This window comes from Neopsephotus bourkii, unplaced genomic scaffold, assembly GCF_033783945.1.
Source record: "Neopsephotus bourkii isolate Nb327-2 ecotype Australia unplaced genomic scaffold, CSIRO-AGI_Nbou_v1 NB_1737, whole genome shotgun sequence".
NCBI classification, from domain to species: domain Eukaryota; kingdom Metazoa; phylum Chordata; class Aves; order Psittaciformes; family Psittacidae; genus Neopsephotus; species Neopsephotus bourkii.
In genome coordinates this window covers 627,510-644,918 of record NW_026902211.1, presented here as the reverse complement: position 1 = coordinate 644,918, position 17,409 = coordinate 627,510, and the positions used below count along the sequence as shown (strand labels likewise).

General features: G+C 42.8%; 1 protein-coding gene across 9 annotated transcripts in view; it reads left to right on the top strand.

The window, feature by feature from the left end:
• The window catches only part of PTPRT (protein tyrosine phosphatase receptor type T), a 548,712-nt gene that overhangs the window by 285,354 nt on the left and 245,949 nt on the right, over positions 1-17,409 (top strand). For all 9 annotated transcript variants that reach the window (XR_009728966.1, XM_061376782.1, XM_061376778.1 and 6 more), the window contains 2 exons: positions 7,915-8,102; positions 14,682-14,769. Coding sequence is in view for 8 of the 9 variants with exons in the window: in XM_061376782.1 (XP_061232766.1) it covers positions 7,915-8,102; positions 14,682-14,769 (276 nt within the window). In the remaining variant the exon portion in view is untranslated. The remainder of the gene's footprint in view (positions 1-7,914; positions 8,103-14,681; positions 14,770-17,409) is intronic.

Below are 17,409 nucleotides of genomic sequence, written 5' to 3'. Positions count from 1 at the left end.
TTCTTTTAAGAAGGGAGGGAAGGAGTCCCTTTTCCAGACGGTTTGTTCCCATTTCCAGGAGACTCAGTGTCATCAGTAGAAAAGTCTAAAGGTAGATTTATCTTTCAGGCATACTTGCACAGCAGGGCACAGACCTGCAGTTTGCTGGGAGGTGTCAGACTGCTCTCAGTCTGGTACTGGCATCTGTGACAACCAGATCCTCCTCTGCGGGAGCTGTTTTCCCCCCTCTGTCCTGGTAGTGAGAATGATGATGTGAACTGCACACTAAGTAATCTGAAGCTCAAGGAGCAACAGACAGATTCAGTCTGCACTTCTCATGGGAAAGAAAAAGCCAAAAAAGTCCCCAAAACTTTCAAAATCGCAGATTTTATAGAGGAAAAAGAGGAAATAGGAAATAAACTTGTATAGATGTATTCAAAACTCTTTCAAAACTTCACTTCTACTAACCACTCTGTCTCAGTAAGGATTAATATCCCTGTTTTAAATGTGAGAAGTTAAGTACAAGGCATGATTTACACAGACAGGTCACCCTGCCCAGTTCCGTCAGAATTTAACAGCCACAGTTGCTATGAAACAGCCCTTGGCATTGGAGAAATTTCTATCTTGTGACTTGAAGACAGAGTCAAACCTTGGTGTTCTGGCTTCTTGGATAGATTCACCAGACGTTGCTGTATGAGCAACGTAAGTTTAGTTTTTGACGTTTATTAATATTCAATCCTGGGAAAGAAAAAGAGGTCCTAAATGGGGCATCAGTCATCCCACCACCAGTATCCATCTTTGGGCACTATCTGCAGTTCGTTGCTATTTGTTCCCATCTGTTATGCCTTCTGCTAATAAATGTTCTGTTTCTGCAGTAATGGATGAGTCCCTAGGCTTGGCTGTTACATGATTTGTTGATAGGAAGATATAGGGGATTTTGGTTTTGCCTCTACCCTATTCCATGCTTGATTAATACTTTTTGATGTAATGCATGTTTTTAGCTCTGTAATTTTCTCCTCCAGCTGTAGACAGCTCTGGATTAAAATGTTTTGCACAAATATCTTCATTAGAGAAGTGAATATTTAATACTAGGAAATAAAGGAGGTGGATTTCCCTGTGTTTCAATTTCATTAAGGCGCGTGTGGTACCAGCGCTGTAAGACCTGAAGCAGAAGTTGCTTTTGGAGAAACTGTGCATGGCCAGTAGCTCTTGAAGATGCTTAGCAGATGCCATCAAGGCGTTCAGCTCAAGGGAACCAGCATGTCCTTCCCTTGTATCCATTGACATCCTCCAGCAGGATGTAAGGACATTAACCCCTTGTCCTCATTACAACTGCTCAGGAGGTTCCTAATAACAGGATTTGCTCCCCAGAGAGGATGAGGACTGTAGTGTATTGTAGCTCCATGCAGATGTGCAGGGCAAGATGAGAATGCTCACTGTCACAAAGCCTCACACAAAAACTGGCTTCTGCTCAGAAAATCAGTATCTGCTTTGCATTTCACTCTTCCGTAGCTTGGATGGGTTCGTGACTAATCTGTCTGCTGCGGGTATACCAACAGCCTAATGCCCAAGGAACTAAAAAGATGTTAAGCTGATACTGCTGTATTAGCAGTCGTCATCATTAGTGGCTTTTTTATTTGTGCGATGAGGGAGTTTTATGCAATAGAATCTTGAAATTCAGTGGCTTGTTCTATTCAGTTGTATCTGTAGCTTTCCAGGCTATGTCAGCCTCTAAGGAGATGTGGGAGAGGCTTTCACAAAAGAATCCCAGACTGGTTGGGGTTGGAAGGGACCTGAAAGCTCATCCAGTTCCAGCCCCTGCCATGGGCAGGGACCCCATCCACTAGGGCGGCTTGCTCCAAGCCCCTGTGTCCAACCTGGCCTTGAACACTGCCAGGGATGGGGCAGCCACAGCTTCTCTGGGCACCCTGTGCCAGCGCCTCAGCACCCTCACAGGGAAGAGCTTCTGCCTAAGAGCTCAGCTCAGTCTCCCCTCTGGCAGGTACAGGCCATTCCCCTTGGCCTATCCCTATAGGCCCTTGTCCAAAGCCCCTCCCCAGGTTTCTTGTTCCAGTTTTCATGTTGGCCTGCAGGAGCATGAGCAACAGAGACAGGTGCCCTCGTAGGCTGGTTTTGATCTGAATTTCTCTGACATTTCTTTCTGCCTGCGTATGATCATGTGGCTTGGAAAACTATTCTAGTCTTTATGGCTACTAGCTTTGTGTGCTGTATTGAAGTTATAGTTTTTTATCTGTAGCTAATGAATTGCTGTCAGGTCTACCTACCTTACACAGGAGGCAGATGTGAAGTCCACACATTTGAAGAGCTGCACTGTTACACATGTACCCTGTAGCCCCAAGTTTTAGCTCACATCCCCAAAGTATCTTCCTTACATCTTTAAGGGGGTTTGCTTCTATGCTAATGGATGAAATGTATGCAATATGAGTAAATAGACTTGTGTGTTTGCCAAGAAGTTCTTAGAATTCTCTTTAGAATCTAAAGAAAATCACTTTCTCAAGGTTTTTTTTTAATTATGCATATGTGGCATCTTCCTAGGTTTTGAAAAGAGCTCCATTCTCTGCTGTGTGGCAGACCTGGTGTCAGAAAGCTTTTTGTTAGAGAAAGTGCCTTTTTCTAGTCAGTTGATATCATTAGATAAATGATGCTTTCCTTTGGTTTGCCGTACTACTGTTTGTATTGTATATAGCATATTACAGCTGAATAGTCATCATATAATAAAGCCTTGATGCATACAAAAAAGCAAATTAATTTTACCAGCTTTCACCATATTCTTAGTGAGAGGGGAAATGATATTAGCCATGCTGGAGTCATCCTTGGGAGATGTCAAATAACTGACAACCCTTACTCTAGTGTGGAGAGAGCAGATATGTGCATAATTAAATCCATCACAAACACCACTCAAAGTATAATTTATTGGGTGCAAAGGATGCCTTATTGTGTTACACACTTGCAAGGCTAAGAGCATAAAAATATAAACAGGGATGATAGGCCTGTCATTACAGACACAGAAGGAATTTGTGGATATTAAAGCAAAAGTTCTGAAAGAAACTTCTCTGCATGTACAAGATGACACATCAGTGCCATGTCGCTCTCAGTTGTTTGAGGCAGTTTTCTGGTCAGAAGGCACCATCATACTCTGTGTCCAGGTATCTACCTCTCACACTAACAAAACTACCTTTACAAAACAAGGTGACATGTATAAAAGGATCTATAGTTTTCATTCCGAGGTGCTCTGGGGGAGCACGTCCTCTGTCAGCAGCCCTGCTGGGATGGTGCACAGGGGTCTGATCACACAAGAGCCACTGCCAGGCTGGGAATTTACTTTCTCAGCTGCTCTTCATCTTATATGTGACATCCATGGAGAATATTGGTTTTTTGGTGGAAAGAGATGCTTATTTTACTTGTCTGAGTAGCACCAAAATGCGAGCTGGTTACTCATCATATGTGGAAAGATGCCACCTAGCTGGCCTCCGCTGCAGCTTTTCACCCTGCACTCCTTACGTTTCTCTTGGTAGAGTAAACCCTCAGAGATTACTTCAGCAAGCTCATTATTATTTCTCCATCAGAGTCCCAAGAAGCCCCATTTCATAAGCAGGGAGTTTATGAATATTAAAAGTGAAGAGTCAACACTGTTAAATTTGATTATCTGCAGTCACACACTAAACAGATAAGCTGAGATGCCTGAAGAGTTTCCCAATCCTGGTAGTTATGTGAGACAGTGAATCATTGATTTAACGTCTTGTAAAAAATTTTGGGGTATTTTGGGAACTCTTGGGCTGATAATGAAAGTGCCAGATTCAGGAATCGAAATATCTGTGTTAGCAAGGGACATCTTACTATGGGGAGTAAGACTGCTGCACTAAAAAGGGTTAACAAACAAGCTGACAATATATTTTGCTATTGCAAGCTGCTAATATTAGAGATGATCCTCTTGCACACAGCATGTTTCCAGCAACATGCAGAATACCTGTTACAGTTACAGCTTCACAGAAAGATCAGTGGAACATTGGAAATGGTTCTAGGAAAGAACAGGAGCCTCAGCAGCCTGCCCTAATGAGACTTCAGAAGCTCTCAATTGATTTACATTACCAAAGAGAAACTGAAGAAGTGATTTGGTCAGTGCCTGCATGGATCAGGATTTCAAATGCTCAAAGGGCTCTTAATCTAACAGAAGGTGTATTAAGATTCAATGCCCGCAAGTCAAAGTGAAGGGAATCCAAATTGCAATTAAGAACTGTTTAGACAGCAAGGGTAATTAAGCATTGCCCCAATTTCTGAGGTCAGAATGGAATCACCGTCTCTTGAAGTGTTTTAATTTGGATTATTTCTTGGTACTGTATTCCATCATTGGTATGAAATGGAATGTGGTGACATGTTCTATCAGAATAGGAGGACATATGACTAGAAATAAGATGTGCACATGAAAGATGATAAAAATCCCAGTGCACAATTTTCTATGTTCAGTTGGTTTTGAGTATTAGAGTGAATTATTTCAAGCATCTTTAAAACAAAAAAAAAAGAAGTATCTTTTGCTTTTCTCTTCTCACTGAAAACTCCCAACAGGCCCACGTGCTTCAGAGGCCAGTTTGTCCTACAAACTCATCCTCATTTGCCCAGAGAGGTGGTGGATGCACCATCCCTGCAGACATTCCAAGCCAGTCTGGATGTGGTTCTGAGCAACCTGGTCTAGTTGAAGATGTTCCTGCTCACTGCGGGGTGTTGGACTAGCTTTGGAGGTCCATTGCAACCCAAACCATTCTGTGATTCTAAGATTTGCCTGGGGCATGTTTGTGAGAAGGGGACAGAGAGAGGGGTCTGTGGAAAATTGCTGTGGCTTGCCTTTAGTGCAATGATTAAAGCAGAAGGTCTGACTTCGCTGAGGGATTTTTGTGTGTTTTCTGGTAATACAAGCAACAAAAGGAGTAAGATGTGGTTTATAGCTGCAATCTGCAGGAGAAGCACAGCCTCTTTGGAAGCCCTCCAAAGACTTTTGGTTGATTGTCCTAGAGAGAGAGCAGTTTGCTGCTACCTCCCCTCCTACCTGCATTTGGAACTGCTCACAGCACATCTTGGGAGAAGGTGAAATGCCTTGCTTAGGTTTGGACTCATGGTCTGATTTGACAGAGCAGGAACAATATGTTGCTTGCATCAGGCTTTATTAGCAGAACATATGAGCATGGGGCTCGCCTCATACATAGGAATTAGTCTTCATAAAAGCCCCTCCACTCTTTCCTTGGCCCAGAGAAAAGGCTGGTGGAAATACCTGCCAGCCATCCTGAGCTGGTGCAATTCTAGGGTTTGGAGTGTTTCTCAGGTAACACAGAGGCCATTCAAGATAAATTTGTCACAGATGGCCAGAGGAAGTGATCTTCCTAGTTTCAGGTCTGTGTGTCACAGGGTTAAGAGTAGATTGCGTGATGCTTCTTTTAAAGCAGAAGTGCTTGGCTGGGTGAGAAGCACATGAACAGTGTGATGCCATAGGCCATGCTGCAAGAGCTGTTACTACAATCAGTGGAGTTTCTACCATTTTTTAATCTGTCTGAACAAAGAGATCAGAAGCACAATTATAGCTGTAAACTCAAAGAAGAGAATCACTGAGCACCTTCTTCTAGCTCCAGATTGATAACACGGGCACCTACTTGAGGGCAGTTACCCCAGAAAGGAAGGGGCACTGCTTTCCTGCCTTTCACCGCTCCTTATAATACTTCTCCCTGACAAAAGAGCCAAGTGTGCCAGAATGAAAGGATCTGATGAAGACAGAAGTTAATAATTGCCTGCAAAGGAGCTGACTGATCTGAGCTACATTGTACAAGTCGCCTGTGCTCTGCATGTGCCCTCACCGTTATTAGCACTAGAGCCGCACATTAGTTTTAAGACTCCCTCTCGAATAGGGATGTGGTAATGTTTCTTAATTGGGGCTGATAAAAATGTGGCATTACTTGCAGGTTCCTCAGAGAAGCCAATTGTGAAATTGGGTTTGTATTAAACCTAATGATGGAAAATTAAGTGTAGTACGTCTGTCGGAAATGGTCCGAGATAAAAATCCTCTCCTCTCCATTACAGGAGGTTAATAGGGAATAGGGGTGGAAAGATGCATTGGGAAAACGAATCCAACGAGAGGAATTAATAAGCCTTGAAATTCCCTCTGTTCAGAGTGCTCACACTGTCATTAGTCGGAGCATTAGGGATGATTATACAAATGCTTCGGATGTTACTCTTCCTTAAATCCCAAATTTATTCACATTTTGTATGTGAGGGTTGCTGCGCTAGAGCCATAGCTCTGTAAATCTCTGAGTGTCCTGGGAATGTGACTGTGTTTATGAGAACCTGGGATTCAGAAATCCTTCAATTCAGAAGCCTAATCTTCAGAGCTGATGATCACTTTGTGTAATTTATTTCAGGAGAAGCGGGATGTGTTCAGCATCTCCAATAATTCAACCACCAGACTTATTTATCTCTCGCTGGAGGTGACCTCCTTGTGCAGCAGTGTCCACTGCTGGCATTCTGTTCTAGTTCTCGTAGTCCTGCAACTTCACAACTTCAAAACAGAGCATACAGTTTTGGTATCTTCCCCCTAATACCATGTTAAACCAGCTCAAGCATCGTTTGTCATGTCCTGTCACTGCACAGGCCGTCCGATGCCCTCATCCCTCTGCCCACCTCTGCAGCAAGGGACACGGCACAGATCCTGACTGCTGCTGATCACACTCCATGGAGATTTCCCAAGGACAGCAGTGTTTACAGCAGCATTCCAGACATATTTCTGCCTCACCAAAATCACCCTGAAATTGAAATTTGATTTATTTGTTCTTTATCCCTTCAGAAACATGACCGTAGGATTGCTGACAAGGGATGGGGTGTAGGCTCTTTGTCAGAAACAAGCCTTGTGCGTACAGTGTTAAGGATTTTTAAGAACAATCTGAGGGAGATGCATTTTCTGTCTGCTTGTAGGTTGGTTTTGGGTAAGACCAGACAGAATTGCTGCAGTCTGTTAAGGCCTGCATGTGTAAAAGGACCCAAGCACCTCATATACCTGTAGTCATAGGAAAAAACAATGGTTTATTTGGCCAACTATTTAAATTTGGTCATCTCTGGTAAATAAGAAACTGAATTTTTCATTTAGTCTGAGTTTCTGTGGTTAAATATTGTGACAGTCAATTGTTTGGTTATTTAAGTTCTTCCCTGTTACTTCATTAGGAATATCTTTTGTGTATATAGAGTTTTGCTGGGGATGTAAGAGATTACAGCTCCAACTGCATAGCAATAGAGGGGTTTTTAATCCATTTCTTTAAAAAAGAAACTTTCTTCCATGCTTACGTGCCTGAAATGTGAATTTCTGCATGCAAGATAACTATATTTTTGTTCTGGCTTATTATTTCTGATAATATTACAGCGTCATAATTGAGATAATTTTCGGCCTGAACCAGCAGAGCAGTTTAATTTGCCTCTAACACCCTGTGTGACTTATTTGAAATGCTAATGATTTGTTTGCCATTAACGTGGCCCCTTTGAGTTACCTCACGCTGTAAACCCCAAATCCCACTTGAGTATCTTGCTCATCTGTATGTATCTCTCAGTCATGTTCTTTGCAGGTTTGTGAAGACAGGTATGTAATTCGATTGGAGTCATTATGCACATCTCAGCCTTACAAAATGTGCTATTTCAGTCTCTGTGCAGTGTCCTTTATCAGCCTGACTGGCTATTTACTCTGTTCTATCTCACTGAGTTTACTCAAGTGTGGTTTAGTCTCCAGGAAGCTGTAGGCAAGTGTGTGTTTCCTGCTTACTTCTTTACTTTCTTTTGCCTGCACCAGCCTATGGGGTGGTGGAGAAACAAATAAACTAACAGAGCAAGAACGAGAATGGCAATACCAGATAGGTGAAAGCTTGTTTTGCCTCCCTGTCTTTAAAACAGACAGTAGCCATGGAGAGATGACCCAGCCAACCCTGACTATCCAGACCCACCCGTTCCGGAGCTGCGAGCCGGTGGAAATGTCCTACCCCCGGGGGCAGTTCCAGCCAGCCATCCGAGTGGCCGACCTGCTGCAGCACATCACCCAGATGAAGCGAGGACAGGGCTATGGATTTAAAGAGGAGTATGAGGTGAGAGGAACCTTTGCTCACATGAATGAGTAGAAGGATAGATGCTTGGGAGGGGAGGATAACTGATTTTCAGAGCTTCTGTTCCTTAATTTCCTTACCCTCTTAATCCTTTCCTTTCTCTATCATATTTCCATTTCTGAAGGTAGGGTTTTGCGGTGCTAGCACTCCTTGATGGCCCTCTAGTCCAGGTGTTTACTAGCAGTGAGATTACACTGTGCTCATCTGTTAGCACGTGCCCTCTCTCTCATAAAGAGCAGACAGTAAATGCCTAAAGATGCTGAACTCAATGCAGGAAGTGGAGTCCCATAGTTCCTTATTTGTTAATGTGCTTTTGTTGCCAGCAGTGCAAGTCAGGCGTTAAGAAAGGGAAGAATTTTTGCTTGAGCTGTTGTACTCTGTAACAATTGGTCAAACTAAATCATGGTGTAATGACCTGGCTGCAGAATTGTAAAGGCAAAGGCAGGAAACATGTGAAGCTTAAATTCCAGTATGCTCAAGCCTCTGGCTCCTAATGTGTTTGACTGATGTCCTCTTCCCTGTGTGGAGAGAAGCAAAGAGTAAGCTCAAAAATTAAAGCAGCCATGCTCCCCTCGCATCTTCCCACCAGGCTGGAATGACCAGGAGCATAATCCAAATGACCAGAAGAAACTTGACACTGGGGAGGAAATGGAAAAGGAGTATATATTTAGAGCAGAGAGAACAGAAGAAGAGAGAAACAACATCAAACATACGTGAAACTTTGCCCTGGCAAGCGATAATTGTAATGAATGGAGTAAGCTTGTGGGAAGGCAATAAGCAAGTAATATGCATAGTGGCATTAGAACTACTTAAGAATAACATAACATCTGTGAAAAATAAGCTACTTAATGAAAACAGCTCCCTTTTCCACCCTGCAAGCCAGGGTCCGTGGGGTTTGCATCGCTGATGCTGGGGTTTGTTGTAATTGAGAGGCAATCTTCTCCTGGCTGTCACCAGGGAGTATTTTTTTAATCGGATGGCATCAAAGACTGTCATAACAAATGTTTCTGGTAACTGTATGTTAACCAGGTTTAGTCATTCATGCCCTGCAATCAAGCACACTAATCAAACTATCAATATAAAGAGCTCTGTTTAATACTGAGAAAGGGTAATAATTCGCCTAGGAAACTTACTGAGCTCCCCCTTGGCCTCTATTTCCATGATAGTACCCAAAACTACATTCAGCTCTATTACAGATGCCCTAAGATCTAGTTCTTGATGCTCAAGAAGAAAACAGGTGCTGGCATATATGTAATTTTCTGGCACTGGCATTGGTAATTATCAAAATAGCACATTAGCATGAAAAATGTCAATGCAACTTTCAGCTCCACAAGTTCTGCCTTTCCCAGAAAGTGCTATCTCCATACGTATGTAATGACTGTGACATTATAGAGATTTGCATAATTCCTTTCTTTACAAGAAATAGCCTGGAGAATGCCACAAGCTCTCAAATCACATGTGCTGCTCTACCCTTCAATTAGAGGTAACTGCCCGTAGCAGCAGCAGCAGTTGTTTTCAGTGGTGTAATTTGGTTTTCAAAGCACAGGATGCAGGGAACACTTCAGCTCCAAAGAGCTTCCAGCCACCACCAGCAGTCCTACAAATGTAAGGATTATCATAGAATCCCAGACTGGTCTGGGTTGAAGGGACCTTAAAGCTCATCCAGCTCCAACCCCTGTCATGGGCACAGACACCTTCCACTGGAGCAGCTTGCTCCAGGCCCCTGTGTCCAACCTGGCCTTGAGCACTGCCACGGATGGGGCATTCACAACCTCTCTGGGCACCCTGTGCCAGTGCCTCAGCACCCTAACAGGAAATAATTTCTTCCTTATATCCAATCTAAACTTCCCCTGTTTAAGTTTGAACCCATTGCCCCTTGACCTATCACTACAGTCCCTAATGAAGAGTCCCTCCCCAGCATCCTTGTAGCCCCCTTCAGATACTGGAAGGCTGCTCTGAGGTCTCCACGCAGCTTCTCCTCTCCAGGCTGAACAGCCCGAATGTTCTCAGCATGTCCTCATACAGGAGGTGCTGCAGCCCCTGATCATCCTCCTGGCCTCCTCTGGACTTGCTCTGACAGCTTCTTACCCTTCTTATGTTGGGGATACCAGAACTATAACATAGAACTCCAAGTGGGATCTCATGAGAGCAGAGTAGAGGGATGTCAAGGAGTGTTACAGCTCCCAGAGGGCAAGAGGTTGAAGTTGTTCAATATGATGTCTCAGGCTGAAATCCGGAGGAACACAAAGCTTCTTTGGCTTTATGGAATTACTGAGATAATCTTAGAAAAGAATCTGGTGTCTCTTTAAAATGCCTTTTAATACACTAGTATTAGTGTCATCTGCAAATATGTTTTTTCTTTTAAAGAGCTGATTTTCTACTTACTTTGCAAATTGATAGCATAAATTACAGTGTGTTTAGTGACATGTTAGCAAATAATCTTACTCTCATGAAAAATCACTTTGAATGGAGTGTATCAGTCACTTTGTGACAATCTCTTATCTCTGTATGTTCTTATCTCCACAATTGCATTTGATACTTGTTTAGCACACCTTCACCTACAGACATTGGAGCATGGGTAGCATGTTCTACCACGGGCATCTAGAAAAGTATTTCTTGCTGCTTGCACCATGCATGGAACGGTGTGCTGAGATGAAAAGCAGGCTGTGATTGTGGAAGGGGTGCCACTGCTGGTGTGAAATGGATGATAACTCTGTGTGTATGTGAGGGTGGAAATCTGTCAGCACTTGCCATGTATGTGTTAGTTTGGGTCTGCCTGCTGGCCTGGGGCTGAAGTGGTATTTGGGCCTTTTTGGCTGCTGCTGTTTAGTAATAGATTATGTAGACCACGAGAGTATAATGTATCACCAGCTCTGGATGTAGATAGCACTATCTGTGGTCAGGCATAGTCACAAACATTTAAACAGGACACATATAAATGTCCCATATTCCTTCTTCAGAACTTAATCAGCCCTCATTTGTTGTGAGCTGCGGGACTAGTCCCCTAGACTCACTGCGAGCACCCATCACTGGCTATGGAGATAATAAGCTTAAGTGACCAAACTCATTTTCCAGTATGATTTAGGATGTCACTGAAGTACCTTCTCCTACTGCATTACCGAGGCCATTGAGTTATTTTGGATTTTGTGGCTTCTTCCTTGTGCATCTTCATTTTTGAGAGTCTTGTTGACTTGTTTAAGTCACCTCTCAGTTTTAACCCTTTCATTTCAGGCTTCACGGCTTTTGTCTGGTAAAAAGAATAGGTCCCATGGTTCAGGCTATGACACGATGTTACTGCATGTTTTGCAGCAGGATGTTACTATAGGTGCTGTTGTTGGAAAATGCTGATTTAAGGCTTTGCTATGAACCAGCATAGGCACCTGAACTGGTGAAATACTGCTTTTCAGGTTACGTTTTGCTTTAGCCAAAACAGTTTTTAACCCTGGGTCACAACAGATTTGCAGGATCCGTTTTGCCACCACTTCTGAGAAGACAGTGATGCAGAGAGACAACCAGGAGTCTGTAGCACGCTTTGAGATGAGCAGCTCAGCTTTTAATTGATGTTGCCTTTGGCAGCAATATTGCAGCATTGGACTAGAGCAGAGCAGATGAATGATTCAAGTTTTCCTATTTAAATTAAAAACAGCAAACTAACTAAATGCATCCATTGGAAATTTAAATTGGCTCGCAGGAAGCCTCAATTTAACGTGAACACTTCAGTTATATTTGGGCCGTGGTGCTTAGAAAGCTTGATTGAGATGAAGCTAACTTTTAGAGTTCTATTCTTGTCATTTCAGATCAAAATCAGATCAATTTAGCTTAAAAAGGATCATTGTAACATAAATTTTACAACTGGGAAGATATTTCATTATACACTCTATAAAACTTCTCTAGAAAATGAAGCCTAAAAATCAAGTCCAGGTTTGTGAACAATTTTGCCGTTAAAAACTCAAAACAAAGAGGGAGTGTTTCCTGTGAAAACGTATCAAATACCAACATCTGAGTGATGTACCCTGTTTACCATTACTGATAATGCAGAGAAACACAAACAATAACTCTTTTTGCTATTATACTGTGTCAATAAAACCCGAAGGAACAAAGCGTTAGGTGTGCTCCTCTTTTTCTGGATGCAACCAAATTATAAGTGATACTATTGCATTCCATTCTTGGCGCTGCATTTTCAGTGATCCCATAGAAAGTTCTCTGTGCTGTACCACCCATGTACACACTGTTTACTCCAGTTTGGTCATCTGGTGCATAGAACATTAGGGGGAAGAGGTACACTTCTGCAAGGGTAGCTTGTGTTCCTCATCAGTCAGAGCTATGCTGTGGGTAGTTCCGTGCAAAGCAGAGATTTCTTTGGTATTGAATGAGATGAAAAATCCTGGACTCTTAAATCCCTGGAGGCTATCAGGCTAATATAAAAACGTCAGTTTCAATGGAGAATTTCATGTTCAAATCACATAGGGTTTGTTGAAAAGGTATTTATTGGAACTGATGTATTTTCTTTGGCCAAGATAACTTCTCCCAGTGGTAGTCATGAGAAAAGATTTTCCCTTTTTTTTCTTTTTCTTTTCAGATGGCTGTGATTAGATGTCTAATGACTGTTGTCATTCTCTGGTCAATCTGCTGTAATACTGGATATTAGTGGGAAAATAAGGCATCTTTTTGCTGAGTCTTTGAAGATGAAAATGGACCTTCGTTAGCTCTTTTCTTTTGTGGGATTTTTTGTTGTATCTGGGTTTGTTGCTTGGGTTGGGATTTTTTGCTCAGGAGATGAGTTGCTGTTTGGAAACAGCTGCCTGTAGAGGAAATAGATGTGTGATCAAAGCCCTACCAATTACAGAGTTACTACTCTTTATCCTGGGCTTTTGAACAGGAGCTCACTCTCCCTGTCTGTTGCCAGCAGTGCTGGTGGTAGTGCTGTAGTGCCTGACATTTTCTGTCCTGGAACCCTTCAGGGGTACATTCACAGTGATCTGCTCTGCCAGGGCTTTGCTTGTATTAAACTTAATTGTAATGTCAGTGTTGTAGATCCTAATAATTATGTCATTCTGCTATTGCATTCAGGCACTGTAATAGACCTGAGTGGCTTGTGAAGATGAGTATAAATTCATTTACTAGCACAGCTGCATCACACTACCCACTGCTAGCTAAGGAAGATACGATTCTACAATGACTGCAATATAAAAACCCCCATAATTTCCTAGGGACCATCAATACTACAATTTATAAAGTTGCTTTTGTTTTTAGTAATGTGGGATCATGTTAGGGACTAGATCTTGGTGGACATACATCTATAGGGGCAATTCAGTGGGGGGTGTGCTCCCCACCTGTGTTTTTGGCACAGGTCAAGGCTAGGCTCTCTGTAGCCACCAGCGGTGGTTTGCAGATCATAGAATCATAGAATAGTTTGGGTTGGAAGAGACCTGCAAAGCTCATCTACTCCAGCTCCCTCCAATGGGCAGGGACATCTTTAACTAGATCATGGCTTTCCATTCAGTCATGATGAGCAGTGCCCAGGGAGTTGTTGCTGTTGCTGTTCCAGCAGTAAGCACTGTTGTGCCTGCTGCTTGTATCTGTACTGACATTCCCAACCATCCTGAGAAAGGGAGAAAGCTTATCCCGCTTGCAAGCATCCAAGCCATTTTCCAGGGAAGGCCAGACCATCCTCCAGCCAGATACCATGAAACTGATATTTTTGAATCACAGAATCCCAGCCTGGTTTGGGTTGAAGGGACCTTGAAGCTCCTCCAGTTCCAACCCCTGCCACGGGCAGGGACCCCTTCCACTAGAACAGCTTGCTCCAAGCCCCTGTGTCCAACCTGGCCTTGAACACTGCCAGGGATGGGGCAGCCACAGCTTCTCTGGGCACCCTGTGCTTTTCCTGGCTCTGCCTTGATAAATCTTCCTGGATGTGCCCCAAGGGCAAAGTGGCTCTTTTGAGTGTGTTCAGAATAGTTGAAGGGCCAAGCTGTAGGGCAGCACCATGTGCTGCCGGTTTCCTTACCCCATCCTTAGCAGATTTTAGTAAAATTCCTGGTTATTTTCATACTTCATGAGCACATTTTACCTCCTTTTGCCTCTCTTCCTTACAGATGATCTAAACTCTGATCTGCTTTATTTTTCCCCAGAGAAAATCAGCTAATGGTTTGCATTGCATCACTTCATTATTAATACAGAACTAGGTGAAATCACTGGATCTGTTTTCAGCTTAAATATGAAAGACTGCTGTGTTTGTATGGATGTGAAATCCCCACAAACCCTGTTCTGCAGGAAGAATGAAGTTAACCTGTGGCTGTGAAGCCAGAAACAAATTCCCCTGGTCCTTTTACACCAGAAGCAGCAAGATGCAAATGATTCTTTGCTGGCAGAAGCCAAGAGCTGCAAATGGTCTGCACCAAGCTCTGCTTCTTGCTTTAGTGGATGTGCCCTTTCCTCGGGAACATTTGTGTGCTTGGTTGATGAGTGAATTATGCAGTGCCTTTATTTTTGCCCTGCTCAGTCATCTTAAGGCATTGGTCAGCTATTTATAAACTCTCTGTACTGTTTGTTTTACAGGCACTACCCGAGGGGCAGACAGCATCCTGGGATACAGCCAAGGAAGACGAAAACCGCAATAAGAACAGATACGGAAACATAATCTCCTGTAGGTGTAAATTCACATTAACCTGGCCTTTCTGTGAGATGTTGTATGCATCCTGGGGAAAAGGGTGTGTTGGAGAACCTCACTAAAAGCTGTTTTGCAGTGCTGGTTGCTAATGATGTTTGTTCCAAGCTATGTTTCTGTGATTTTAGTTTATTTTAGGGGCTTTCTCATTGTTTTACATAAAGTCAAGTATGACTTGATGGTTTTTACGCATTTTCTGTCTGCTTTGCTTTGTGCTTAATGTTTGCAATTTAAGAGCTAAATCCTTTTGCCAGGTGTTCATGGTGAGTGATAATGCCCGTTTTCTGTCCATTTCTACTGCATAAACCAGAGCTTTCAGTGCCGCAGATGGGAGCACTGAAGGAGATGCAGATATATCAGATTCTTAGTTGGGGATCAGAGATGAGATTTTCTCCTTCCTTGTGGTCAGGAACTGGTGATTGGTCAGGAACTGGTGAAGCAGTCACTGCTTGTCTCCAGAGATCTGGTTTGATGTGTGGGACAAGCTTAGCTTCTGCCTCAGAATCACAATTAGGCAGCTGAAAATGCACTAAAGCTTCTTAGTTTTACTTCTTTCAATAACCAGTTGCTGTTGATGTTATGGGAATATTGATGCATCACAGAACTGTAGGGCAGTGAATGACTCTATAAAATCATTCAGGTCAGCTTTGTTCTCCAAGTCAGGATGAGATTCACCTCTGTCATTTTGGTCAGATACTTCTCCAGGCAGCTTGCCCCAGTGTTTCATTATTCCTTGCAGTGACTGGCGAGAGGAGGTGGGAGAAGTAATTCTTTGTAAGGGCTGCTGAGCAGCATCAAGTTGGAGAAGCCAGCCTGAGACCATCAGAACAAGAAATAAGAATATGAATGAATGTGCCATAGATTTTCATGACTGGATAAATCTGTAGAACGCTAGAAGAGCAGAATGAAGTCATGCTGAGTGATACATTTAGTACTCTATTTTTTTCTGAGGTTAAATATGTATTTGCTGTAGAAGAAGCAGATTTACTAAAGAATAAAAACCCCTTGGCCACACGAAGGATCATCTCGCACGTCACCATTCCTCTCTTAAGACTTGAAAGAAGTGGTTTCATGTAACAGTTCTGGGGGAGTGGCATAGGACAGCTCAGTTCAGGGACCCCATGGTAAAGATGAAGAGATCTAGAAATGAGTATCAGAAATTCGTGAGCCCTGCTCTAATCCCACTTCTGCTGCCAGTTTCCGGTGTTGGTAGGGAGCAGGTCACCAGTTCCATCAGTCCTTTTTTTCACCAATGGAAAACGGAAGTGGTAGTACTGGAGTATTACAGTTAGTGTGGAAATATGTCACTGAATCTCACTGCAAGTTTCCTGTGCTCCTTATGGCAAAGTGATGCTTCCAGACAGAGGTTCAGTTTACCTGTCAATACAACTATCTTAGATTAAATTAGTTTAAGACAGATGCATCATCCAGCTGTAATAAGTACACAATGGATTGGAGATGAAAGTGCCATAGGAAAAGGAAGGGAATGTGAAAGACTCTTTGTTTCTTTGTATGGTTTTGATGAAACAGTTGATGTAATATGAAAGTAGAGGTGGGAATAGACAAGTCTGTGCAGTAGCCACCATCTCATCTGTATTGAATGTTCAACCCCAAGTGAAATGTGAGAAGAAATTAAGGAACCAAAATCAAGGAAGATAAATGGGGTATTATTTAAAGGGAAGATGAAGATGTTCACAAAGATGAACTGTGCTCTAACAAAGAGTGATGGTAGCCTTTTGGCTATAAATATAGTGGAAATATAGACAGAAGGTGATACACTTGAGTAAGGGAATGGAAAATGTGATAAAAGCTAAGGAAGAAGTATAAAACATAGCCGTATAAAACATCAGAAAAGAAGCTCAAGTTTGAGGCCTATTGGGAAAGGTTTTAGGGTAAGGTAGAAAGGAATAGATCAAAAAATGAACATAGTGAGAGACAGGATGCACAAGACTTGAAGGTAAATTACAAAGTTGAGTGGGTTTTCTTCATTTCAAACATTTATCAGGGCAAAGAGTTTGAGGAGGAGAAAGCAGCTCTTCTGAAACACAGCAAGAAGAATTCAACAATGTGCAATAAAGAGTGATAAAATGGAGTGAAATCGTCGCTTCACTTTGCAGAAGCTGGGGAGCAGGGAGGTAGGATGGCTAAGGAAGGAGCATATTGTTCATCAGATGTTCTGTAGAACCAGTGGGAAATGCTCAGTGGTGTCACTGATTAAGCCTTGAGCCAGAGCCCACTGATGGCAAAGATGGGCAACTTCCATGAGTAAAGGCAAGGATGGGATCCAGGATAGAGAGCTGATAGCAGGTGAGCAGATCCCTGCAGGGAGATGATAAAATGAACTGTGCCCAGAGGGTTCAAACTGCACAAGCCTTCACAGGGAGGTGGAACACAATGACCCCCCTAGCTGCTTTGCTGTACTAGAATTGTAATTGCTGGTAAAACCCAGAGTATGCACTGATTGCTTCTACCACCTTATTTGGTAAAAGGCCGCAGATGGCAAGTAATGTGATTTATTTAACCACAGTTACCTTTCCCCCACCCCTGGAACAAGACACCCATGCATTTTGGGCAGTGAATTGAAAAGTGAGATTTGATCTAACTTTTGTAAATGCTTCA